Source organism: Macrobrachium nipponense, chromosome 23 (genome assembly GCF_015104395.2).
Source record: "Macrobrachium nipponense isolate FS-2020 chromosome 23, ASM1510439v2, whole genome shotgun sequence".
Taxonomy (NCBI): domain Eukaryota; kingdom Metazoa; phylum Arthropoda; class Malacostraca; order Decapoda; family Palaemonidae; genus Macrobrachium; species Macrobrachium nipponense.
This window is the reverse complement of record NC_061090.1, coordinates 81,023,856-81,051,626: the sequence shown is the minus strand read 5'-3', so window position 1 is coordinate 81,051,626 and position 27,771 is coordinate 81,023,856. Positions and strand designations below refer to the sequence as shown.

Below are 27,771 nucleotides of genomic sequence, written 5' to 3'. Positions count from 1 at the left end.
TTGTTAGTCAATCCAGAACACTTTTGCCTTTGTATCCTGATTTACATTTAAATGGTACTTTTTAAAATGCCAGTTTACAGATCTTATGCAACTTTTGATAAGACTCTGACTTTTGAGAAGCATATACATTATATTGCTTCCCTCCTTTCTAAAAAAGTTGGTATCTTGCAAAAAATTTTTTTAAATCATTCAGGATAAAGCTGTTGAATAGAAGTTTTATAGCATTCTCCTTCCTTGTTTGGAGTGCTATTCTCCAAATATCCTCTGCACCCTTCTTTATCTAACCTAACTGCTTTTGCTTGCAACACTAGGTAGGCTGCTGCTGCAAACAAGTGTTGTTTTCCAGTATCAGGTTTGTTTAATGATACTTGGATTGCGGGAGTTTTATTTTGACTGGAATGTGGTATAGTTTGCATTGTGCATTTGTGGAATCTTCTGATCTATTGTTTAAGCAAGGGGCAAATTCACTCCTCGTTCTTTTTTTTTTCTGCCGACATCTGAATTCAAGTGTACCAGTGCCATTTCTTATTCCTTCTTACTTTTAAACTTATCCTATAACTTATCTCTCTTCGCAGGCTGGTTTCCCTTTTGAGCAATCTTCGATTTCTAGTCTGTTGACTGTCCACAAGGGTTTTCAGCTGAGGATTTCAATGGAGAAAACAAAGGTGACAAGCAGTTTATGTAGGTTCAATAATAACCACCAAGTTCTATGTACTTAAAAAATATAAATAAATAAAAAGTTTGCTAGTTTCGGTTCATCACGATTTAAAATACAAAACCTAGAGTAGGAGTGTGGTGCAAGATTAATTAATGGGCACACTTTATTTGCAGTGTATCTCTTGTCCTGGAAAAACTGCATATATTCTGAGATGTGGAAAGACGCTTTTTTTTTTCAAACAATAAATATAGTATGCACAACAGACACAGAGAGGAAAGAGACATTGACAACCAGAGGGCTGAGACCAATTAGAAAATCTGAATTTCTGGGCTCAGCCGTGTCGCTCCCGTGAAATATGTCTGCTAAAAACCCCTTTTACTGCTCTTGAAAGAATTGTATCAGTTGATGATAATCTTATCGATGATTTCCTGACTGGTCTGCTATTCTTATATACAAAGTGACAGGATCACAGTTTGTCCTTTTATATGAATAATTACCACCTCCAGTCCCCAGGCAAACCTATGAACAAGACGTTCCTTCTCTAAACTTCCACTTTAACATGGAATAGAATGATTGTCAAACAGCAGTACCAGAAGTAAAGCACAAACACTCCTTAGTTATAAGAACAGCACATGGCTGCTACACCACAAGAGCCCATAATAAACAATACCTGGTACAGTGTGCTGTGGGCAGTACCGATCCTTTTCTACAGTATTCCTTTGGATCCAGCTCTACTTTTCATTTGCTCTCTTAGATCTCTTCTCAATAAACTGTACTTCTGATGCTTTATTCCACTATTGGTGCCTCAATTTTAAGAGTAATCACTCAGGCCAGTCCTGAAAACAATTTCTTGTCTGGTTAAAATGCTAAAGAATAATATTTGCCATGAGTAAGTAGACATCTTTCCCCTTTCAGTTTCCAGGATATCAATGTTTGAATGGAGGTAATGTACAGCCAGCACTTGGAAAGCCACAAAAGTTGAGCAAACAATTTACCTTAAGCTCCACATACTGAACTCGGTTTCATCATGGCATACTGATCTAGAGAGCTAAACAATAAACCATGTTTACCAGTAGTCTCAAGTACACATAGAATCATATTGTTAATATACCTGAATCTGCCTTACTTGATCTCTAATCCTCACATTATCACTAGTGGGCTGTCCATCTACTCTTAAATCTGTTGCAACAATTGTATCTATCGAATTGAGTGACTTAAAAACATGAACAAATAAAAGATTTCAAAATCACAGCATCATTTAATAAACTTACTTACAAATAAAGTAGTCATTTTACAAAGCTATAATGAAAACCTTATTCATTCGCTCATTCATTAATATCTACAGTAATTGAAATGGATGCATAAAATCAGACCCAATGCATTAACTTTTAAGAAAATACAAAATACTTATGATACACTTTTTACATAATAAAGCTCTCATAACACATCATAAAAACAGCTGTCACAATTCAAATAGTTGAAATAATAACTTAGGACTTATTGGCTTATCATAAAAAACTAAAACCTACCATCAAACAAATTCAAAGGACTAGTGACCTTAGATATGCTCTCTACATGATTCTACCAGAATGTAGAAAACATATTTACAAAATTGTGCCCAAACAATTTTGGCAAATTATGTATTTTATATATCTTCATATATATTTTAAAGATTAGCAGTATATGAAATTCAATGTACTGGTGATCACTGGTTAAATACAACATCACTGATCACTTTGCTACACTGCTTTGAAATGGGATGTGTAAAGGCATATTAAGGTTCTGCAAGTAAAGGGGTTTTCTCTTGCGCTCGCTGAAATGATACGGTAGGGGTGTTGTCACCACCACCAGGTTGCATATCTGAAGGCTGTCCCACAAATGAGACATTTTGGAATGCTCCACTAGGAGGTAAAGTTGAAGGCCTGGGTGGTTGAACAGGGTTATCTGTGTAAGTGGCCCGATGACGGTGACGGTGATGGATCTCGTGCAGGTACATTGTGCTCAAACTCATATCTATGGCAGTGAGATCTGGGGGCATCGTTGTGAGATTTGCATTCCAAATAGCTGATGGCACCGTGGAACTTGGAGCTAGGACTGGATCAATAACAGGACCTGATGTAATGTTACTAGTTTCAATTGGATCGATGCTTGACTGCCCCATTGGATGCTGAATGGAGGATAAAATTCCTCCCGTGGGACCATGTATTGACCCTTCTACATGAGATATATTACCTCTGAAGCTTCTTGGAGACCAACATGACTGCTGAAATAGGATATTGGGCTGATATCCTGGACCCCTCATCCATGGAGAGAACATACTAACACCTCCAACTCCCAAGCCACCTGCACCACAAGAAATAGAATTCAAGGACGAATATACAACATTTTCTTCCTGAAGTGTGGGAAGGGTATTTACGTCTCTCTGTGCCTGAGTCTTCAGGGCTGTTATAAATGCTGACGATTCCTGTGGTGGTTTCCATTTTGGATTGGTCATAGTAAAATGAAGTAGTGATAATTCTGTCTTACCGCCATCAGTTTTTGTATCTTGCTTATTGAATTCACCCTGATCAATGTCTTCTAAAAGGATTTCAGGCTGCCAAGTTGGACTACCATGCTGTCTGACATCCATCTGGGCAAAGGAGCAAACATCGCCAACACCAACTACTTCTACAGTAAAGTTTCGGAAAAAGTCCACAATCTCAAGTGCTCTGTACCTTAGTTTGAAAATGAAAATGAGTGGAGTGAGAATAGGCGACACCAAATCTTCTAACACGTATGTTAGCCTGTACTGAAACAGCTGGGAAAATTCTAGGCGAACCTTGCTGGTGTGAGCTTTCTCTCGCCAGTGATCTGGGATATAATGAACCTCACTCAAAACTCTTCTCATCAGTAACTCAGGACAGAACACCAAATTTTCATCAGGGATAAATACAGCGCATATTCCCACACCAAGGGCAAACAAGGATCCTACAGTGATCATGTGCTCCACTAATATAACATCTTCATCCCAAAGAGTTAACCCAGCTACCACTGCTACTACTGCTCCAAATACAAATGAAAAATGCCTAGCTACAATGGCCATGACTGGTGAAGAGAAAATGTTCATGTATTGTGTTGCAGCCTTGTATCCCCTGCATAAACGTGCTGATAATTCATGTTCCAGTTCATTAAAGTGTCTAAGATATACACGACCATAGTCTGACCAGCGACGGCTACCCAAACTGCCAGGTTCCCTTTTAATTGATTCTGCATAATAGAAAAAAGTATACAAAACCTGGAAAAGAAAAACAAGAGGGCAAAAGATAAGATTAATAATGCCGACAATAAAAATCTTTTTTGAAAGTTCTTCTGCTAACTTCTGGCGATTCTCAGCTCGTTTATACTCATCATTCAGGTGCCAGTTGTTCTTGAAGGGAGAGAACGGGCCCCAAAAGAGCAACATATCAATGTTGAACCGCAGGCCTTTGGTCAGCACCACAATTTCTCCAAGAAAGGGAACCTCATACTTGAGAGGCATAATGTTCTTGTTCACCATGGCAATGAAATAATTGTTGAACCGAAGAATTCTATGGTAAATGTCGAGCTCTGTTAACACTTCCTTATGGATGCACATTCGCTGCTCAACCTATGGATATATAAAATGTGTTGTTAATGATAATTGCCAGAAAAATGACCTTCAATTAAAAATTTTAAAATTAAGAGAATTCTACATTTCTAACAGACAGACATAACTTTTTAAGCAATATGTTTCTTAACAGTACAAACCATTTTATTTTTACAAACAGACGTTGGCTCTGGGGAACAATATGGGTCATCCCAAAATAATGAGATTACCACTATCGTACCAGAACAGGTTAACAAGTATGGCACTTATTGTTTATTTATTTACAGAGAACCAAGTTGACATTCTTGACTTGCACAAGGCTCCCATGAAAGGTTCAAGTACAAAGTGAAATTAACTAGCCCTGAGAGGAAGGTCTCTGCCACTGCCTCTACAGGACTTAGTACCTCTACCATCTGATGAATTCAATTTATGTGTTTGTACTACTATCTGAAAAGTTTCTTTGAACATTTTAAAATTTCCCCCCCCTCATCCATTAAACAAAGCTTGAACTTGTTTACTTTAGCAAAAAATTCAAAATGCCTTTCTATGACCAGTTTCTCTTTGATGCAAAATTATGCAGGCAAATCCAATCACAACCAGGATGTTCTACACTATCCTAAAAGTAAAAATGAAGTTTTTATGATAAAACAAATTTTAATGTATACTTACCTGGCAGGTATATATATAGCTATATTCTCTGTTCCACTGGCAGAAATTTTCAAAACTCGCGGCAAACGCTAGTAACCTATTAGTAGTTCAGGCAACCACCACCCCGTTACCGTGGCGCTAGCGCTAGGAACCATTCCCATTTACATCAGATTTTCTCTGAACCCTGTCTCCTGAGGGGAGGAGGGTGGGAATTTAATTATATATACCTGCCAGGTAAGTATACATTAAACTTTGTTTTATCATAAAAACTTCATTTTAATGTATGACACTTACCTGGCAGGTATATATATAGCTGATTGGGTCAAAGACAGCAACATTGTTAGAGTACAAATAATTAACATTATTATATTACCCTAAGTTCCTTACCTGCTAGGTAGCTGACTTCATAGGTCCTGTATGTTGAAGAAACTAAAACCGGATCTGACAACTGGGCGTGACCAATGTGTTGACAGAAACCCCAAAGCCCTCTTATGCCACGGCATTCAAGCTAGGAATTGTACATTCACCTGAACTACACACACACCACATAAAGAAAACCACTAAAGAGACTGAAAAAAGGAACAAAACCTTTCTCAGACGACCACAAAAAACACCATCACCTGATAAAAATTACCTAGCCTATTACAAGGTTATGGGGTGGTAACTCCTTTGCCCAATACTGTACCAGAGGACACGTATGGACCCAACGTCTGACAATTGTCAAAGGTTGTCTTAATATCTCTGAGATAATGAGACGTAAATACTGAATTTGTTCTCCAAAATGTAGTCTCAATAATCTCTATGAGGGCTAAATTCTTCTTAAATGCTAAGGAAGTCGCTACTGCCCTGACTTCGTGAGCCTTAACTTTCAGAACTCCGAAACTCTGTTCTTGGCACAGCATATGCGCTTCTCTAATCAATTCTCTCATAAAGAAAGCTAGAGCATTCTTTGTCATGGGCCTACTGGGGTCTTTGACTGAACACCAAAGAGAATCAGAAGTCCCTCTGATATCTTGTTCTTTCCACATAAAAGCGTAAAGCTCTCACTGGGCAGAGAACTCTTTCCTCTTCATGCCCCACTAAATTAGACAAACCCAAGACTTCAAAGGATCTTGGCCAAGGATTAGAAGGGTTCTCATTCTTGGCCAAAAAACCTTCCTGGAAAGAACACACTGCGTTGCCATGTCTCCAGCCCACTGTCTTAGATATGGCCTGAAGCTCACTAGCTCTTTTAGCCGTTGCCAAGGCGACTAAAAAGATAGCCTTCTTTGAGACATCTCTTAGCGAAGCTTTATCTAAAGGTTCAAACTTACTAGAAGTTAGATGCTTCAAAACGACGTCCAGATTCCAAGCAGGGGGTCTGCATTGAGGCTGCTTCTTGGTACCAAATGATCTAACAAGATCTCTAAAGTCCAGATTATTAGAAATATCCAAACCACTGTGTCTGAACACCTAGGTCAACATACTCCTATAACCCTTAATCGTAAAAATCGACAAGCCTACCTCCTTCCTTAAATAAAGGAGGAAGTCTGCGATTTGGGTCACAGAGGTACTGGATGAAGACACCCTCTTCTTACACCACTTCCGGAAGTTCTCCCACTTCGACTGGTACACTGTAATTGTGGAGGTTCTTCTAGCTCTAACCACTACACTGGCCACCTCTCTAGAATATCCCCTCGCTCTGACAAGACTTTCGATAGTCTGAACGCAGTCAGACCCAGAGCGAGGGTATTCTTGTGAAACCTGTCGAAGTGGGGTTGTCTGAGTAAATCTACTCTTAGGGGCAGTGTTCTTGGTGTATCCACTGTCCATTCCAGTACCTCTGTGAACCAACTTTGGGCCGGCCAATACGAAGCTATTAGAGTCACCCTCGTTCCTTGGCTCTCTCTGAACTTTTTCATCACTTTCCCCAAGACCTTGAATGGAGGAAAAGCGTAAGCGTCCAGGCCTGTCCAATCCATCAGGAAGGCATCCACTGCCACTGCTTCCTGGTCTGGAACTGGAGAGCAGTAGTTTGGTAGTCTTTTTGTTTTGGCTGTCGCAAAAAGATCCACTACTGGACGGCCCCACAATTTCCACAGGCTCTGGCATACCTCTAGATGCAACGTCCACTCCGTCGGGAGAAGTTGCCCTTCTCTGCTCAACAGGTCCGCTCTGACATTCTTCTCCCCCTGGATGAACCTGGTGAGCAGAGAAACGTTTTCCTCTTCCGCCCAAAGCAGAACTTCTTTCGCCAGTATGTAAAGGGGAAATGAATGCGTCCCTCCTTGCTTGCGGATGTATGCCAGAGCCGTGGTGTTGTCTGAGTTGATCTGCACTGTCTTGTCGCGTACCAACTCCCTGAAAGACTTCAAGGCCAAGAAAATCGCCATCAGTTCCTTCCTGTTTATGTGCCAACTTGCTTCGTCTTCGTTCCAAAGACCCAACACCTCTTGAGGGCCTAGTGTCACTCCCCAACCTGCGTCCGACGCGTCGGAGAACAAGATGAGGTCTGGGTTCTTCTGCCGGAGCGACATGCCCTCTGCTAACCTGCCTGGCGTTAGCCACCAACTCAATTCCTCCTTCACCTTGGTCGGAATTTGAAACTGGAAGGAATCCGGTTGCGATTTTCTTGGCCATGCTTCTTTCAGGAAAAACTGTAGAGGTCTCATGTGCAGTCTTCCTAGAGAAATGAACCTCTCTAGCGAAGAGAGCGTGCCCAGTAAACTCATCCACTCTCGTGCCGAGCATCGTCTTTCTCTAGAAAGTCCTGCACCTTCCGAAGGCATAGGGCTTGCCTGTCGGGGGACGGAAAAACCCGAAAAGTCGCTGACGATATCTGAATCCCTAAATAGACTATCTGTTGATTGGGGTTCAGCTGAGACTTTTCCAGGTTCACCAAAAGACCCAACTCTTTTGCTAAATCTAACGTCTGTTTCAGGTCCTCCAGACATTGACGTCTCGACTGGGATCTTATCAGCCAGTAGTCTAAGTAAAAAGAAACTCTGATCCCTAGTAAGTGTAACCATCTTGCTACGTTGGACATCATCCTCGTGAACACTTGGGGGGCTGTGCAAAGGCCAAAGCACAGGGCCTTGAATTGAAAGACCCTGTTCTGGATCACGAACCTTAGGTACTTCCTGCTTCCTGGATGAATCGGAATATGAAAGTACGCGTCTTGTAGATCCAGGGTAACCATCCAGTCCCCTGGACGTACTGCTGCCAGTACTGACTCGTTCGTCTCCATGGTAAATTTGGTTTTCTCCACGAACACGTTTAGTTGACTTACGTCCAGTACTGGTCTCCAACATCCCGAGGATTTCGCAACCAGGAAAAGCTGATTGTAAAACCCCGGAGATTCGTGATCCAGAACAGGTTCTATAGCTCCTTTCTCTAGCATGGAAGAGACTTGATCCCACAGTGCCTTCTCTTTCACTAAATCGTTGTAATGTGCCCCTAGGGCTCTCGGAGATGTTACGAGAGGAGGTTTCCTTAAGAAGGGGATTTTGTATCCTTCTCGAGCTACCTTGATGGCCCAGGGATCTGCATTCCTGTTTTGCCAAACTTCCCAAAATTCTTGAAGTCTGGCTCCTACTGCTGTCTGGAGGACTTTGTTCTCATTACTTAGAGGTAGTCTTGGCTCCTCTTTTAGCGGGTAATCTTTTGCCTCTAAATGCAGGTCGAGCGAAAGTCCTGCCTCGAAAGGGATGTTGATTAGGTCTCGATTCCTTCGGTGCCTTCTTAACCAACTTAGAAGGTAAAAACTTCCTCACTGAAGATGAGAGGAGATCCTGAGTAGCCTTCTGAGATAGAGCCAGAGCTATTTCCCTAATGATCTCCGAAGGAAACAGCTGGTTCGAAAGCGGTGAAAACATCAACTCCAATTTCTGAGAGCTAGAAACTCCTTTCGAAGTAAAAGAGCACAAAAGAGACCTCTTTTTAAGCACTCCTGCTGCGAAAAAAGATGCAAGTTCATTAGCTCCATCTCTAAGAGCTTTGTCCATGCAGGACATAATACTCTTAGGCACTTCCGTGTCTTGAGAATTCTCGTCTTCCAATGTGTTCGCCAAAGCTCCCAAAGACCAATCGAGGAAGTTGAAGACCTCGAAAGTCCTAAATATCCCCTTAAAAAGGTGATCAAATTCCGACAAAGTCCACCAAATCTTGGCAGAATGTAACGCCTGTCTGCGTGAGCTGTCCACTATACTGGAGAAATCCCCCTGGGAGGAGGCAGGTACTCCAGGCCAAGACTTTCTCCAGTAGCGTACCACACTCCTGACTTCGAGGCTAACTTGGCTGGAGGGAAAGCGAAAGAAGACTTCCCTGCTTCCTTCTTCTCCTTCAGCCAATTATTCACACGTTGAAGAGCTTTCTTCGCTGAAATCGAGAGTCATCTTGAGGAATGAGGACTTCTTGGGAGTTTTAGTCTTCGAAAACTGCGACAGGGGAGATAAAGGAGCCGTAGGTTGAAATTCCCCTTCAAAAATCGTAAGAAGACAGGAAGTGAGGATTTTATAATCCGATGAAGGTTCCACATTCTTATCTTCAACAAAGTCTAAGTCTTCTTCTGCTGAAGAAATGTCCTGTAAATCACTATCGTCATCTTGACGTCCTGCAGACGGATCAACCTCCTGCCGCCTGCGTACTGAATCCAAATAAGAAGTATTGGCATCCTGCCGCCTGCATCCTGCGTCCACCGCACACATCCGCGTCCTGCGTCCACAGCAAGAGGCTCAACGTCCTGCCGCTTGCGTCCTGCTTCCACAGATATGATCTTCTTCTTCCTGCGTCCTACGTCCTGAAACACTACTCGATCGTCCGTCCTCGACATGACAGTGCGTCCTGTATCCTCGACAACCGAAGAACGAGAGAGAGAAGGCAAATTCTTGTCTTTCGTCTTCTTGGAAGACTTCACGGGAAGGAAATCGTCCTTACGTCTCAGAGAACCTTGCAAAGGAGACTCCCACGAGTTAACGAGAACTGCTAACTTTGACTGCATTTCTCTTAAGAAGTCTTTAGTGCTATCTTCCTGACGGAGGAGAAGGACGAGTAGGACTGTGACGGAAGGGAGAGCGATCCTGAACTCTACCCGAAGGAGAGAGACGAGGAGAAGACAAGCAAGAAGACGGGGGCGAATCTCTTGCCGAGATCAAGGAACGCAACGGCCGTACTGCATCCTCTTTCGAACGAAAGATCTTCTTCCTCTTGATCGGAACTGAATCCCCATCTTCAGAAGAGGACAAAACCTTTGGACTACTACATGCATCTCGATTGTGTGACGGTCTATCCTGAGCGGTCGATGTCCTGAAAGTCCTCTTGAGGGGGCGAGACACTACCGAATACCGACGTTCCCGGTCTGGAGTAGAACCATCAGAGGACGCACACTTCCCAGTTACGCCTTTCCTGAGGCGAACTGCAACAGCCTGGGATTTAACAACAGGACTGTCCGAAGGGACGCCTGACCGTGACAAAACCTCTCTCGCCTCCCTTCGACTGTCGACATGCCTTCTCCCTTGGGTCTGGGAGCTTGACAGAGGTCTAGGTCTAGGAGCACGAGAGAGACGATCAGACGCCCCCTCCACTACACTTTCACTCACATCAAAAGCACTGACTTTATCTGTTAGACGCTGTATCTGGTCACCCATGGACGCAAGGGCAGCGAACACTTTCACAATCTGTGTATCCTTCGCCTCCTCCGATACAGCAGCGGGCGCAGGAGAAACCTGGGGGGAAGGTTCTACCATCTCTACATTAGAAGGAGCTGGAGAGGAAACACATTCACTCCTTTTACTAGAAGTATTAGACCTCTCACTACGAGAAACAGATCTCCTCACTCGATCTTTCTCTAACCTTTCAACATATTTCGTAAGGATCTTCCACTCCTTCTCTGTCAAATTCTAACATTCAACACACCTACTCTCCCAAGTACACACAATCTCTCTACATTTCTTGCAAACTGTGTGAGGGTCGACCGAAGCTTTCGGCAACCTCACCTTGCACCCTTCTTTCACACAAACTCTAAACATACCACCTGTATCTGACATATCCAAAGAATAATCAAAAGCGAATGCCAAGCCAACATTCCAAGTACAATACCAAATAATCGGTCCAAAATCAGCGAAAAGTCGGCAACGAGATCGAAAATCTTAGCAGGGAACCACCAACAATGTTGCCGGTTCGGCTGGAAGAGAAAATCTGACGTAAATGGGAATGGTTTCTAGCGCTAGCGCCACGGTAACGGGGTGGTGGTTGCCTGAACTACTAATAGGTTACTAGCGTTTGCCGCGAGTTTCGAAAATTTCTGCCAGTGGAACAGAGAATATAGCTATATATATACCTGCCAGGTAAGTGTCATACATTAAAACCAAACTTAAAGACTAGTGTCAATTTACAGGTATGGTATGTTAAAACTAGGTGTGCTTTTCCAGAAAGGGGACATGCGCAAAATTGGAACCTAAATGCAAAGTGATACATATAGTAAGCACAACTAAGCTGTAACACTGAAAGTCCTATTGTCCTTTCATACCCTGAGAGAGCATGATGTTCAACCAGGATCCTCCAATGCCTAGGTAGTTCATTGCAGTTACAATTTTATTACGTTGGATACAATGACAATAACATGCATGAGGCTGGCATGACAACATACCAGAAGACTTCCCAATTATTATATAATACTATTCAAAATAGCATATGGAATAAGCCTAAAAGGGAAATGACTGCACAAAAGGCTTTTACAGAATATAATGCCCATAAGCAGAGAGAGAGAGAGAGAGAGAGAGAGAGAGAGAGAGAGAGAGAGAGAGAGAGAGAGAGAGAGAGACCAAATGTCATCCTGTGATAGTCTAAATCAACATTACCATTACAGTATTTGTAATGAGACAATTCCCCCCCCCCCCCCCCCTCCAGAAACCTAGCCTAAAAGATAAATATTCTAGCAGTTTGCTGACATCCAAACAAAAGAGTAACTAGTGATAAAAGTTCCCAGGTGTGTGCCTTAAATACTTTCAAATAAATGTTTAGCAACATTTATTTGATAAAGCAATCTTTTCCAAGTGCTGTGAAAAATAATGACACAAATTGAATAGGTGATGCCATAAGAAATCACCAAGATTATGCCAACTGAAAAGATACCAGTTATTAAAATTCTGTAATGTACTATTCTTTGCAAAATTTGGCCTTCAACAATTAAATATAAAGTAGATCTTAATCTAACAAGCATATATAAATGAATGACCTATTACTGGATAAAAAGTGAAGATTCCACTGCACACTTTTCATACAAGCACAGAAAATATTCATCACGCTCTTTTTCAGTTAAAAGATAGGATCACTAATTAAAAAGGATTGAAATGCAATATGTTCCACAAACATATTTAAAATAACAATAAATACTTAACAGTAATTGAAATATATATTGTCAAATTTCCGGTCTTCTGAATTTTGTCATTATCAAAAACCTGTAAAATTCCATTCTTCAAGATACTTTACAATATTCATTACTGTTGGCCTAGGTGGAGATACTAAGTCCAGAATTTAAGAGTTAACCACACTTATTAGTATGGTTAACCAAACTGATAATTCTTGGAGATATTAACCAGATTTTGCATAGCTTTACCAGATATCAAAATCTCACACGGATATACACATATAATAGTAAAAAGTTGTGTGAAATGAAGAACACCTTCCAAAATTAAGGGTACTCAATTGGTTTCAAGTAGGTAGAAAAAAAAGCTTGTAAAGCTGCCCCCACACTTTCCTGGTCAGGTAGCAATGCTGCAGTCTGCGTTAGGTTGTTTCAATGTGCCTTTTTGAACTACCGCTGATGCACTTTTGGGGTAAAATTCATCTTCCCATGAAAAAAATTTTTTTTTTGAGCTCTGAACCTATTTCACCAGTGTTCTTGGAACTATTCACCCTAGAATTTCCCAAACTATCAACAAAGTTTGCCACTGTGAGCACAAATAACCAACGATGTTGAGAAAACGCACAATGGAGGTCATGATAGATCGGTCCCCAGGCTTTTACAGTCAAATCTTTCTAGTCAGTAAAGAATCCGGTGTGGAGGTCAGTCATCGATCATTTTCCCTTTAACCAATTTGTTCGGCCAACTCATTTCAAGATGGAAACGAGTCAGTTTGTGCTTGCTTCCATCAGGGAGAATGACTTCATGCTTACAGCAAACTTACTTTAAAAAAAGATGCTATGCTAAATATCATAAACATAGGACTTAAACATGAACAAAAGACACAAACAGAAGGGGTAAATGTTCTGGTCAGCAACTGGCAGGGACCAGGCACCACTAATACTCTTCATTTTACACCTTGAAATATTTTGCAATGTAGTCAAATTATACTTATAACCATGTTTACATTCTTGAGTTGAAAATATAACATGTTTAAAGTTCATTTCGTTATTGGTGAGGATTCCATTCTCGACAGGGTGCTGATAAGTGAAAACCGCCATTAACCGAAAATGCATTTTATGGTGATTATGGCACCATGTATCAGTTCATTGCGCCAATAACTGGTTAATGACACCTCTGTTAGTTATATTATGGCGTCATAACTCTATTATATAAGGTGCCAATAACCGAAACTCGGCCTAATATTGTGCCATAAATTAACTTTTCTATTGCGCTAGACAAGCGCGATAAAACTGGATCGCCAATAACCAGGGACTGCCTGTAGTGGACACCCAGTATATATTCTGTCTTCCCACTGTGGACCCCTATAATTGTAAGACAAATGTGGTCCAGAATCTTTATATTACTCATTTGTTCCCAAAATGAATTACAAAGGACAAGAGTTACACATCTGCACCAAACAAAAAACTGTCAATGAAACGAACCCGGTTTTTTAATGGCGATGCCTTAAGTCCAAATCCCACCTAACTGAGTACCAATCTGTTTCAGCATTTCCCACATACACACACTTACTGGTTAAAATAACACACATTCCAGTTATCCAAGCCATTTTTAACCTCACTGCTCTTGGACAAACAGTATATCCACGAAGGCAACCTAAAGTAAAGTGGCACCCTACAACTGGGTGGGAGGTTCTACCAGCTGGGTGGGAGATTTTTTCGTTAGACTCCAGCCACCTCCCACACTGAAATTTATATTTTACTAGGGTAAAACTCATAAAAACAAAAAACTTCTTCTCAATGCATAACCTTTGCAAATTCTTAATAACAGAAAAAACACATAAATTACAATAAGTTGGAAATTTGTTCTAAGTTCATTGTTGATGTTCATGGTGTCATGCTGGGTCTTGTTACGTCGTATGTTCGTTTCCACTCCAGATAATACGCACTGTGACAATTTTTGCCTACATGAGCAATGAACCCACCCACTAAGCAAGATTCTCCAATGAGAATACAGTACCTGCAGTAAAAGCATCACTATTGGCAACTGGTTTTTGGCAGACTTCAGCTAATGTGTTTTAGGACAGCAACCTGTTGATGAATGCATTCTCCACAGGCGTTTCTTATCTCTGCTGATCTAGCCGAGTTTAATTTCAAATCAGCCAATCAGAATTCAGATTGATTTTATTCTCTAGTTTTCTTTACTTTTTCCATGGATGTCATTGAAAAAGGCAGTTCAAACTCAAATTGAAATATTTCCTTGTTGGAAAATGCAATTATTCAAATGCCAGTTTAGTCATGGCTGGGACTTGTGGAACTTGCAATGTAACCGAGTACGAGGCTATCAGCCATTTTTTTTATGAATAATGCAGAAGCTCTGCAATTTTTGAGAGATTATGGCATCCTTCCTAAGGAAGTAAAGTGTCTGCAGTGAGGCAAACTGTGTTTTACATACCAACAGGCATTATTGGCAATGTAATGCCAAAACCCGGAAGCCTAAAACAAAAAAGCGTGTAGCGTGCAACTTTTCTGTAAGCAATTATAAGGGGTTATTTCTTGATAAGTACCATTTACAACCTTGAAAAGTGGTACTTTTTGTAAATATATAGTTGAGGAAACGTTTAACTCACGATCAGATTTTCCAAAATTTGAATCTCAAGGCTGAAACGACTGTCAATTGGAGGAGTTTCTGCTCGGAGGTGACTGAACATTTTGTGGAGAATCAGCCACCAACTGGAGGTTGACACGTATTGGTTGAGATCGACGAACCAAAACTTGGATAATCCAAATACAGACAAGGCTGGGAGGTTCCTGGAGTGTGGGTCTTTGAGGGATAGTGTTTTGAAGTTTTTTTATGGTGCCTCTCATCGAAAATCCCCATAGAGACACGGCTACTCTTATCCCACGTATTCTAAATATATAAGGCCGGGGAGCATTATAGTTAGTAACGAGTGGGCGTCGTACAAGAGACTTGGTGAACTTGGATATCGACACCTGATTATAAACCATGGTGAGGCTTTTGTGGATCCAAGCAATCCACAAATTCACACACAAAATATAGAGCGCTTGTGGAGGGATATCAAATCCTATATCTTTACATTAGGTCCGGTGCTTGAAAAGAATATTACCTGCAATAACTCTTGCGCTGTGTTTATTAGGTCAGTATTGGATCATCAACAACTCCTTTACACCTTCTTCCTCGCTGCTGGTAAACTTTATCCTCCCTTTGGTCATATCTCCCAGCCTGCACCCAGAAATATCAGACTCCGACTGGTAAGGTAAGAAAGAAAAAAAAAAAAAAAAACCCACTAAGGGTATGGGAGCGAAGCCCCCAGTCAGGCAGCAAGGCCAACTATGGGGGTACGAGGGCAAAGCCCCCAGTCAGGTAGCATGGCCAATTATGGGGGTACGTCCTAGTCAGGTGGTTAGGTCAAGGTATGTTGGGTTAGTTTACAGTCTGTGCAGTTATTTCTTAGAACAAATACTGCCATCCCACCCTCGTCCATAGCTAATACAGCAAAATTTTAAACATCAAACACATAGATCATGTTATTTTGGTATTTTTAGTTTGTTTTGGTGCCCTGTTATCATTACCATTTGTTCATGGAAAACTATTTTTCTGTTAGTTTTCTCGTTTTGTTAGGTTCTGCCCGTTACTATCTTCTGCAGATCACTCGTTTTCTGTTATTTCATCATGCGCATCGCCTGTTTTCTGTTTTCCCCACTCACAACCATGGTTCGCACACTGGGAGGGAGCAGTGGCCACGATGGGAGCCCCTTTGTTGTGTACCTTTGCGGAAGATAACATCAGAACACAACAAAACGGGAATACTACCAAAAGAAATGGTTTTCCATGCAAAATCGGCTAGCTGGAGGCTTCCAAAAAATTACCAGGTAGTCAACTACCATACCACCTTGTTGAAAGTTTAACGGCCAGATTCCAACTTCGCTGAATAGTATTTTTATCAAAAGATCAAAAGGTTTGTATACTGTATAGGAATAAGCAAAAATGACCCTACACTCCTGCCATAGCATAACTTTGTAAATAAAACTGGCAGCAAAACATGGTATTACTTTTGAAATTGAATTTTCTTATAGCATTTTAGTTGCTTATTATGAATTCACTATCATTTTTTATTGGTCAACTGTAATTTACCTCAGAAGTTGTATGCTTGCCACCCTGGGATGCTACTGCGCATGTGCAGTATCATAGGAGAGCTTTTGGTAAAAAGTGGAGAGCCTCCCAGTTATGCAACTGTCTGCTAGGTTAGGTTAGGTTAGGATACATAAGGTTAGTACAGGCAGTTCCTTTTATAAAAGGTTTCCTTAGCCAATCCCTTCTTAAGGGGAGCGTTTAACGAAAAAATAGAAGAATTTAAAAGTTCCCTGATGTCTCATGTACAGACTCATACATCTCTCGACTACATTCTCTGAAAATTTCATTTAAAAATTGGCAATAGTTTTGGAGTTATAAGCCAAAACTGTAACCCTACTATCGAGAAAATTACACTTTTCATATAATATATATAATAACTTCAATATATTGGTAGTAAAATGTAGTATATGGCAACTATATCCTTAGCCACCTGCTTACATGTGCCTTGGGAGGGGGGGAGGGAGGTTTTACTCAGTCGCAGCTAAGAACTCTATTTACCAAGACGTCCCTCTCACCCAACCTCTCCTTTGTCATTTCGCCGAGATTTTTTTACTTTACAAGTCAATTTTTTTTGCTTCTCTTGGCTTTTGAATACTTCTTTGTTCATAAAAAAACATGCCAAGAACAAGAAAATGTAAACTTCTGCATTCCATAAGAGAGAAAAAAAAAAAAAAAGACATGAAGTTAAGGGTACTGGCAGTCAGTGGTCTAATGGGTGGGGTGGGTTAGGCTACAACTACCCAACAACTATTACCACATCCATCTACCTTTCGTACTGAAGAGAGTCACGAAGATATTTTAGAAGAGGAAGTTGTTCATTGGTACTTATTACGAGAGAAATTGTCGGATTAATTGGAGAAAGAAGAGAAAAGAGTGGTGGATGATTGTAAAAACACTGTATTGTTATGAAGAGGCAGAAAGAACCTATAAATTTCAGATATAAATGCAAGGAAAAACCCCTTTTTATCTCATAAAATGGCGCCTGGTGTCATAGAAATGGTTACAGATATTCAATGCATAAGATGCAAACGAAAGATCGTCTTTCCAAACGAGAGGAAAGAGGGGACCAGGAGCCTAAATATATAAAATATAATGCAATATACATAAAATAATAATCACAGAGAATGCAAATATGATATATAACAAATCAAATTTGTCATAAAACCCTCAAACTGTGCGACAACAAGCAAATAAATGGGTAGACGCAAAAAATATCATCATAAAACTTTGGAGGCCGATATCTCACAACTAAACTTATGGACCTTCAAATGGAAACTCAGACGTAACAAATTCACCTATCTTAATGAAACAAAAAGCAAATGGAAGCTAAATAAATTGTCTACAAAACTAGCAGAGTTTTTTATTTTGTCCCCCCAAAAATTGTGGGATTCATTATCCCAAGAAATCAATCCAAGATTTTTCAAAAATTGAAAAATATTTGTAAAACAAACATTTGAAAGAAATTGAAAAAAAAAAGCTCTATTACTTTATTCTAATATATAATATCTGTCTACCACGTATTTTTCAGCTCTTAGGTTGCAATAGTTAACCCTCTTACGCCGGAGCCCTAAAAATCAAAACGTCTCCCGTATGCCGGGCCTGGTTTGGAGTGAGCGCGGAAGTGGAAAAAATAATTTTTTCAAAAAATTACAGCGCGCGTACTTTGAAGATTAAGAGTTCATTTTTGGCTCCTTTTTTTGTCATTGCCTGAAGTTTAGAATGCAACCATCAGAAATGAAAAAATGATATCATTATCATATGTAAATAATGCGATATATGGTAGCGCAAAAAAAAAAATTCATACATAATTGTATTCAAATCACGCTGTGCAGAAAACGGTCAAAGCTAACCAGTTACTTTTTTTGCGTTGTATTGTACACTAAATTGCGATCATTTTGATATATAATACATTGTAAAACAATAAAAGCAACACCGGAAAAATATTATCACAAAATGATGTACGAATTCGTAACGAGCGGACGTAAAAAAATGTTATTTTCAAAAATTCACCGTAATTCTAAATAATGTTCTAGAGACTTCCAATTTGTTTCAAAATTAAGACAAATGATTGAATTACGATACTGTAAGAGTTTTAGATTAGAATTGCAGATTTCGACCATTTCGGACGAGTTAAATTTGACCGAATGTCGAAATTTTAAATATATATATATGGACATATTTCAAAGATCGAAAAAGCTACAACCTTCAATTATTTTTTATTGTATTCTTCATGAAATTGCGCACATTTTGATATATGAAACTCTATAAAAAAGGCTAATATGAAAAGGAGCAAATATTAGGATAATGCCATGTATGTATTTTCGGAGACTTGCGGCCGCGAATCGGCGCGCGGAGTGAAGGTAAATATATTTTTCAAAAATTCACCATAAATCACAATATTGTTTTAGAGACTTCAAATTTGTTTCAAAATGAAGAAAAATGACAGAATATTACTAGGCCGTAAGAGTTTTAGCTTACAATTGTGTTTTTCAACTATTTCGGTAGAGTCAAATTTGACCGAACGTGGTTTTTTTTCTATTTATCGTGATTTATATGCAAATATTTCGAAAAAAGAGAAAAAAAAAGAACTATCAACCTTCAATCATTTTTAGTTGTATTCTACATGAAATTACGCACATTTTCATATTATAAAACTTTTTTTATGTAACAGCTAATTTTAAATGTGCAAACATTTCGACAATCGCACAAAAAAAAATTCAGATTTTTTCGGAAGTTACCGCGCGAACGTAATGTTTTTTTTTCAAATAAATTCACCATAAATCGAAATATTGTGCTAGAGACTTCCAAGTCGTTGCAAAATGAAGGTAAATGATTGAATATTACTAGAATATAAGAGTTTTAGCTTACAATTGCGTTTTTCGACCATTTCGGTAGAGTCAAAGTTGACCCGAAAGTTGAAATTTTTGCACTTAACGTTATTTATATGAAAATATTTCAAAACTGATAAAAGCTACAACCATGGGTTGTTTTTTGTTGTATTGTGCATATAATTGCGCACATTTCCATATATAAAACTTTATGTAACGGCAAATTTAAAAGGGTGCAAACATTAGGACAATCGCACGAAAAAATTTATCGGAAGAGTTATCGCACGAACGTAAGGAAAAAGTTTTTTCATAAATTCACCATAAATCGAAATATTGTGCTAGAGACGTCCAATTTGTTGCAAAATGAAGGCAAATGATTGAATATTACTATAATGTAAGAGTTGTAGCTACAATTGCGTTTCTCGACCATTTCTGTAGAGTCAAAGTTGACCGAAGGTTGAAATTTTTGCACATCGTTATTTATATGAAAATATTTCAAAACTGATAAAAGTTACAATCATGAATATTTTTTTAGTTGTATTGTGCTATGAAATTGCGCACATTTTCATATATAATACTTCATGTAAAGGATAATTTAAAATGGTACAATAATTATGTCAAAGTGACGAAATAATTTCCGAGATGTGGTCACTGTACTTTTTAGTGCGATAAGAAAGAAATTCGCGCTTTGCGCGCCTGCGTAGCGATTGTAAACAAAACAACGCCTTGATCCGTGAACTCCCAGCATCCCCCAAGGCGCGTGATACAAAAGTTTTCGGCTGGTAGGCCTATAAGTATTTTTCCGCGAATTTTTAAAAAAAAAAACTTTTTTTGAGCCGACGTATGATACGTCCAATCGGCATAGAACGGGAGACCTTTTGACTCGACGTTATTCGTCCAATCGGCGTAAGGAGGGTTAAGGCAGTTATTTTTTTTTAAGAATTTTTTAGGGAGTGGGGCTCCCAGTGAATGGGGGGCAGAATAAGGAAAAAATGAATGCGGACCTTTTTGCTATACATAAACTAAACCATGCCCAAAATTTCAAACTGATACATTAAATCAAACCAGAGTTATTAATGGAAAACTATTTCGTCAAACGCTCCCCTTAATCATATGGCTCCCTAATTACTTGTGTATGCGCAGAACCATTCCATAACAATAACATAGCAGTCCAGTTCTCCCAACATTTTCCCCCATGCAAAACCCCACTTTCCCAAAGGGCCCCCAATCATGTTGGAATATACCTACTATGAGGTTAATAATAATTGACCAAAGATATAAATAACACCAAATCCTTCATCAGCAACACTGGGCTAAATGTATAGGATAAACCAATTCCAAAGGTAATAATAGAACGTGCAGAGCTGTTGCTTAGAAATACCATGACAAGAAATAGGTATATAGCTAGGTACATGAACTCTTCCACAGAACCAGTTTAATCTTACCATACAGGGCAAAATGCCAAATGGCCACCTGGCGGCCACCTCTACCATAGCATGACCACCTTCCCAAAAATCGGAAATTACCTACTATGGCCTTAATTTGTGACTTGGAAGAAAAAACTTACTTCGAGGGGAAAGTAGAGGTCTCAGGGTGTTGCTTCGATGGATGCTGGCTCAACTAATGTCTATTCTGGGTTACATGACATGTTAAAGTTCTTTTATGGGAAAGTGATCCCGCTACGGTAGAGGTTGGCCATTTGGTACTTCACCCGGTAATTTTAAGGCCCCATTCCGCGGTTACCTAAGTAGACTATGGCAGTTGACGTTTGCCTATGTTATTTTACTTACTGAACAAGAATTTAAAGTAATATTTATTCGGACGACTGTAATTAACCCCCAGGGGCCAGCACTAAACACAGTGAAATACATTGGACACCCCAATCCCTAGTGGATGTTGTATTCGCGGTTACGTTTCTTGCAGGGTAATTCTAAAGAATAGTTCTGCATGGACTGCAAGGAACGTAACCGCGGATACGACATCCACTAGGGATTGGGGCGCCCAATGTATTCCGCCGTGTTTAGTACTGGCCCCTGGGGTTAATTACAGTCGTCTAAATAAATATTACTTTAAATTCTTGTTCGGTAAGTAAAATAGGTAGGTAATGTAGGAAAACGTCAACTGCCATAGTCTACTTTACAGCGGAATGAGGGCTTAGAATTACCTTTTACCCTAATTTCTCATAACTTTGAATTTTACCCTAATCTCTCATACCAGGCAACTTAATCAAATAAAACAGTAAGTCATAAGCAGCCTACCTGTACTTCCATGAGGCGTTGTTGTACTTCTTCCCAAGTAATGTTGCCAAGATCACTGTCATGTATCCCTAGAGCATTATTGAAGAACAACTTGACCTCCCAAAAATGGCATAATGTAAATATCACATATACAATGCGCACCATCCAAATAATGGACGCTATTATAATTATGAACACCAGCAAAGGTGTAAAATGTTTCAGAATATCATCGTGACTTCGAAAAACATCACTGATATGGATCTTCGAAGTGAAGTTCAAGGGTAGTGGCGTGTTCTGCGGAGCTTTGTCCCTGAAGAGAATGTCATAATCAATGCAAGTGAACAACACGGTTGAGAACACAATCACAAATGCGAACTGTCCCAGTTCCGAGATGTACTGCAACACCATGCACAACAAGCCATAATTTTGGTGGTAGTGGTACACCCTTTGGAAAAACGTGTCCAAGTCCTCTATGTGATTCCAGCGTGACTTACACGACTTGGGAACCACGTGGAACACCATGCTAGAGTGCGTGTCGGGGGAGAGGTCATCCTCCCTCTCTCTGTCCATGTTCACACTGTGGGAGTCTGGGTCACCACCCCCCCTGGTGTCATTCCCACCAAGGGGCTGATAATTCGTTTGGAAATTCTGAGACATTTTCAGTATATGCAACGTTCCTGCTAAGGTACATTAATTTCCACCGGGGTTCCGGGAGAGGCCCGAGACTAAGCGTCTACACAAAGGCAGCCCTTGTTTAGGTTAGCCTGTGGTTTTGTGACAAACCTGGCTGGGGGTCGGGCTACTAATTCTCCCACATCGTCCGTCACACGATCACCCGTCTTCCTGATGCAAAACCTCTGCTAATTATTACGGTGAACATGAACCACAAATGAATACGTGCACCTTCAGTCACTTTTAATGAGCCTCATTCTTCGTCGTTGCGTCTTCCCACGATCAGCTGATTGGCCAAAACAACGAAGAGACGTCGTCGTCGATTATTTTCTCTCCTCTCGTTGACTCCCTGCCTACACCTAAGCAGCCTCAGTCCACATCCGTTTTTCTCTTCACATCTTGGCACACGTCACCGTCTAACCGAAACAGGTACCTTCACACGACCGCCATTCTATGTCGAAGAAACTACGTCTAACCATCTCACGCATTGCGACTCATTCTTCAACCCTCGCTCGCAGAGCCCCTCTGGCGAGCCTTACTTTACTCGCAATAAATACGCATCGTGTTTTGGATACGAGCTGGGAGTCTTTGTTCTTTATTTACGTTTATTTTCTAACCATGGGGATCATTTTCAATTTGAAAACGGATCTGGTTGAAAACGTTACATGTAAAATTGTCCATAACTGTAATAATTTACTATTCATTCTCATTCCTCGGAACAGAAATTATGAGTGAATTTTCTTCTTACAGGGTTTGGCAGCTCACTTCGCTGCTTAACCCGGATCTAACTTTCGAAATGTTACTGAAAGGTTTGTCATAATTATTCCACAAATCAACATTCTAGAGAGAAAAAAAATAAAAGAATCGCCGTCACAAATTAAGCCATTGTCGATCAAGAAAATTATTAATAAAGGAGAGGCAAGAATATTGTTCAGTTTATGAAATGTAAAAAATATACATAAAACCTATTTTAATCGGATAACAAAATAAATTCCTAAGAAGTATTTCATGTAGACTCAAGGAAACTCGCTAACAAAGACAATATATGAGAGATGGAAAATAATTTCAGATAGTTTCAGGCTGAAATGACAAGGCAATTTTGAAGTCTAAAATCGTTGCTATCTCAGATAAAAGGGAATAAACCCCCACCCCCGCCCCTAGAACCCCACGGGCGCGGTTGTTGTTTCAAATGAAGAGGTTAACTCTTGCTCCAAGTGACTAAATAGGGATGCTTCCGACGTCACGAAGCAAACTTCACCTACCTAATCCAAGTATCGACCATAAGTCTTTATTTTCTCTTGTTAATTCCTTGTAAATAGGTTTGTCTTAATTTATATAGAAAATATCTTTGTTAACATGAAGACCAGCCGCCCAATCTGATTAAAATTTGGAGTCTTGGTCCTCCACGCAAATTATCATATCTGTTGATAGAACATTTTACGTGATTTGTCCGATGAGTTGAACGAACATGTGAGATAGTGTGACGTACACGCTTTCTATTCCTGGGTAAAACCGCACCTGAGATGGAAAACTAAAGATTATAGACAAATTTCTGTAAAATAATTCCATATTGAAATATATTTCTTTCTTTAAAACTATATCTGGTACTCTTAGGAAACAATTATCCATTCAAGAAGCAAAATAGAAAAAGAAATTGAGACAGGTGTTGGATGAAGGAGAACCTATTCTGTAGTAGGAATAGGATGTGGTGACCTCGAATGCCCCAAGCGGGAGAATTATATTGTCATTTGGCCTGTTGTTGTTGTCCTGGATTTCTTGTTTTTGACCATGGACTAAGCTGGCCTCCCAGCACGGGGTCTTGGGCTACCTACCACTGCCTATCAGCTGCCTCTCCGCGAGGAAAATTTAGACAGAGAAATGCTTCTGTTTACCTATGTCCCGGGACATTACTTATTCAGTTATTTTTTATTTATGTTGGACAAACTTTTTTTTATCTTTTCGTAGACCCTAGAAGCTAAGTGTCGTTGAAAAGTATAAAAACACCCAGCCTCATCCTAATGCAAGCAAGGGCTCTTGCTATACTGCGAGCAGCCCTTATGACAAATCGCTGAGTATGGCATCCAGAAATAAACAAAGGCATCGCAGTTGCCATGGGAACTGCTTATCTATATGAAAGTTCGACGTTCGATTGATGATTTCGTTGGTACCATAAACAACCTGTGGTCATTTTCGAGTTCTAAGGATACTAAAACCATATGTAGCTACATATTAAGAAAAATAACCAAGCCTGCATTTCGGTAATATTTAAACTCGTTTGAAAATCCATCGATTTATTCACAAAACCAAACCTCTAGGTGCGTCATCCCTTTATGTTATAGGAGGTCCGTAGTCCTTAATGGGTAATGGGTATAACCAGGACCACTAGTGGGTCCTGGGTATAACTACACTCTACAGCTTCCGGCTATAGTTAGTCGTTTTCGTGAATAACTAATGGTATTTCCAGACCTCGGAATTGCTAATGTGGTGAATGGCGCTGCTGAGTTAAAAGTTCGCAACCACTTTGTTAGTATCGCCTTATAACATTAGTTTTCTATATGTAGTTAGACTCGTTGGGCTTATCATGTTTTGTAATTATTTACCTACCTCTCGCTATACCTCGAAACCTCTCCCCCCACTCTCTCTCTCTCACCCCCTCTCTCTCTCATATGGGCGGGAATAAGTAATCAAAAGGTTAAAGAACAACTGTCTTGAACCTAATTATAGCTATAGGTACCATCGGAAATAGAGATCGAATTCAAATAGAAGAGAAAAGACGAGTTTAGAAAAAACTCTATAAACTAAACTGGTGGAGGTTTGTGTAATTAATTTAAGCTACGAAAACACGAACAGCACGAACAGTGAGGACTTTTATTAGATAAAAGAAAAAAATTATATATCGTAGGTGTGGGGAGAAAATGAGTATCAGAGTACTACCATTTAAGGACAACAATGTAAATTATACTATGTGCGTACCAAACAGCATAGAAACCACTAACGCCGTGTGTGTGTGTGTGTGTAATTGTCTATCTATATGATCCGAGAGAAGATTTATAGACCCTCGGAAACAACAAAGTTCGATCCGTATCACCCGACGAAAGGAAAATACACCATCTGCTCGACTCCCAGTCAAATACTTGCTCTGTAATTTCGAAAGAAATTATGGCAATGTCTTGATAAAAGCGACGATATTTTTCTTTTGCATTCTTTCTATTCATTTTGTTTCATAAGAAATCAAACTTATAGTACAGACATGCATACTAAAGAGATTTACTATATGGACGCATTGGCAAGTATAGGCCCAGCCAAGATTAAGATTAGCACTGTTTCCCAAGGGTAGCCCTCTTCCTCCAAGGTAGGCCTAAGGATTCAACACTTCCAGTGTCCCATTTTACTTTGTAGTTAAAAACAAAGTAATTAGAAACAATATGAACAGAACTTATGAGGTTTCCTTTGACAAGCAGTGCAGTGAAATACTCGAATATAATTCCACTTAAAATTCTACTTTTAATGATACATACGATGATTTACAGAAGTGCTGAAAAGATACACACACACCACAGGGTCCAAAAGAGAGGACACTCTTCTTGACTCATTATCAACCTCCCGCCACACACACACACACCACACACACACACACACACACACACACACACACACACACACACACACATATATATTATATATATATATATATATATATATATATATATATATATATAATATATATATGTGTGTGTGTGTGTGTGTGTGCGCGTGTGTGTGTAGCCTATATATATGTCTGTGTATGTATACAGAGAGAGAGAGAGAGAGAGAGAGAGAGAGAGAGACGGACGGGTGGGGATGTGGGGACGATTCAGGAATAGGATGGAGATCTTAAAGACAGACGCAAAAGGCAATCGATGTTTAAAGAAATTATCATGAAATGACTGACCAGATATTGAATTTGCGTGAATTTCTTTTGTGGTAAATGCCGAGAATACCTGACATAATTTCAGTGTTGACCACTTTCCTACAAGGAACGGGAGACTGCGTCCAAATGATGCGTTTTTATTTACACCAGGTAAGAAGGTATAAGTTAATTCCCGATTAACCAGGGGTCTAAAATTTTCGGCAAGGCCGCAAGGGTTATGAGCCCATAATATAGTCATTGTTGTTTATGCATGTAACTGCGATGACGTCACCAGCGAAGGCGAGGCGAGCCAAGATCAACAATGGTCGGACTACCTGAACTGAGGAAAACCAGATTGAAACCATTTAAACGAAACGTACTCGATTGCTGCGTACATTAATTTGCAAGAGATTTTTATTGATGTATAAACACATTTACAGTTCTGTAACCACACGCAGAACATAATGACGAAGGTCTGTTGATTAAGACTGTAATGAATGCAGTTTATATGATACCATTTTTAGAACTCCAAGTTTTCCCAGCTGAATACCCACTCATTTAAGAGTAGCCGTTTTATAGCGCCATAGTTACCAACATGCTAAGGAACGTGTGGTTTATATGATATATTCGAAGCTCATTCGATACAGCAAAATTTGTTCCTTCGAATGGGAAAGTCTGCATTCTAACGATTCAGAGTAGCTGTACAGACTGTTTCCCATTTAAACGATATTAATAGCTCACAGCTGATTTACATAGTAACATCAATAATTGCGACTTAAGAAGCTCTGTCGTCGTTTTCTTTTCGAATCAACGGAAGATTTAAAGCAAATGAAATGTTTGTGTGCAAAGTTTCCATGTTAATATTAAACTTGACTCAGCTCACTTATCATGAGCTTTAAAGATTTTAACCGCTCACAACTTCCGAAACTCGCCGATGTGAAAATCATTGTGAGAAACAGAACATTGGTAATTTTATGTGTCGCTACAATAAGCATTTTATGTCGTTAAACTGCTTGTGTTTGGCTCCTTTCTTTTCTTCTTTTAGTGAGGTTCGTTCCCTGAGGTTTTCGTCCGAGACACGTGGGGATTATGCCCCCAGGGTTTTTGTCTCACAGAGAATTTAGCCTGGGGAATTTGGTCCACAGCAGTTGTCGTCCTCATCCCGAAAGCATGTAAACAAGATTTTGTTTTTCTTTTCTGTTTCTCAACTAAATTAGCCTCTTCATATTTCTATAAAGACTTTCTCTTCGGTGAAATTTTAATTATGGAGTTTACATGATTGTATATTTTATCATTTGATGATACAACTTCTTTTCAAAGTCACTGCATACTAAAGAGGCGCTTCTTTGAACTCTTCTGTTTTATAATTGGGGGCTCTCGAGCACTGTTCTGACAAAAACTGAAATCGGCGAAGAGTCGGGAAAACCGTTGTCATTCGTCTGTCTATATCTGTCACAGTCCATGCATACATTTGGTAAATCCTACATCATTATTCCAAGGATTATCATTCGACACTCGATACTGACGAGAAAACAGACTATCATTATAAAATATATAAGAACCTACTTATTTTGAAAAGGGTACAATAAGAGAATTATTTCTGTGGAGGACTGTACATAAAACCAAAGTGGAATGTTTGAATAGTACTGTAATCCGAATTTGAATGCCTCTCCATTGTTTTCACTCGCGTGTAATTAGCCTATAGGTACTCCTTCAAAGACGCCCTTTCTTGTCAACG

The 27,771-nt window shown here is 39.8% G+C and overlaps 1 protein-coding gene across 1 annotated transcript; it reads right to left on the bottom strand.

Moving 5' to 3' along the window:
- Positions 1–1,903: 1,903 nt before the first annotated feature.
- LOC135202081 (autophagy-related protein 9A-like) lies at positions 1,904–22,687 on the bottom strand. Its single transcript, XM_064231337.1, has 2 exons — positions 21,494–22,687; positions 1,904–4,283 (listed from the first exon to the last, which is right to left on the bottom strand). The coding sequence occupies exons 1-2, from the start codon at positions 22,127–22,129 to the stop codon at positions 2,433–2,435; spliced, it is 2,487 nt and encodes an 828-aa protein (XP_064087407.1). The 5' UTR covers positions 22,130–22,687; the 3' UTR covers positions 1,904–2,432.
- Between the last annotated feature and the right edge of the window lie 5,084 nt (positions 22,688–27,771).

Excerpts from the sequence above, each read along its gene's own strand:
- LOC135202081 (XM_064231337.1), bottom strand. The coding sequence starts at position 22,129 with ATGTCTCAGAATTTCCAAACGAATTATCAGCCCCTTGGTGGGAATGAC. Across the intron at positions 4,284-21,493 it reads AACGCCTCATGGAAGTACAG|GTTGAGCAGCGAATGTGCAT; the intron begins GTAGGCTGCTTA and ends ATATATCCATAG.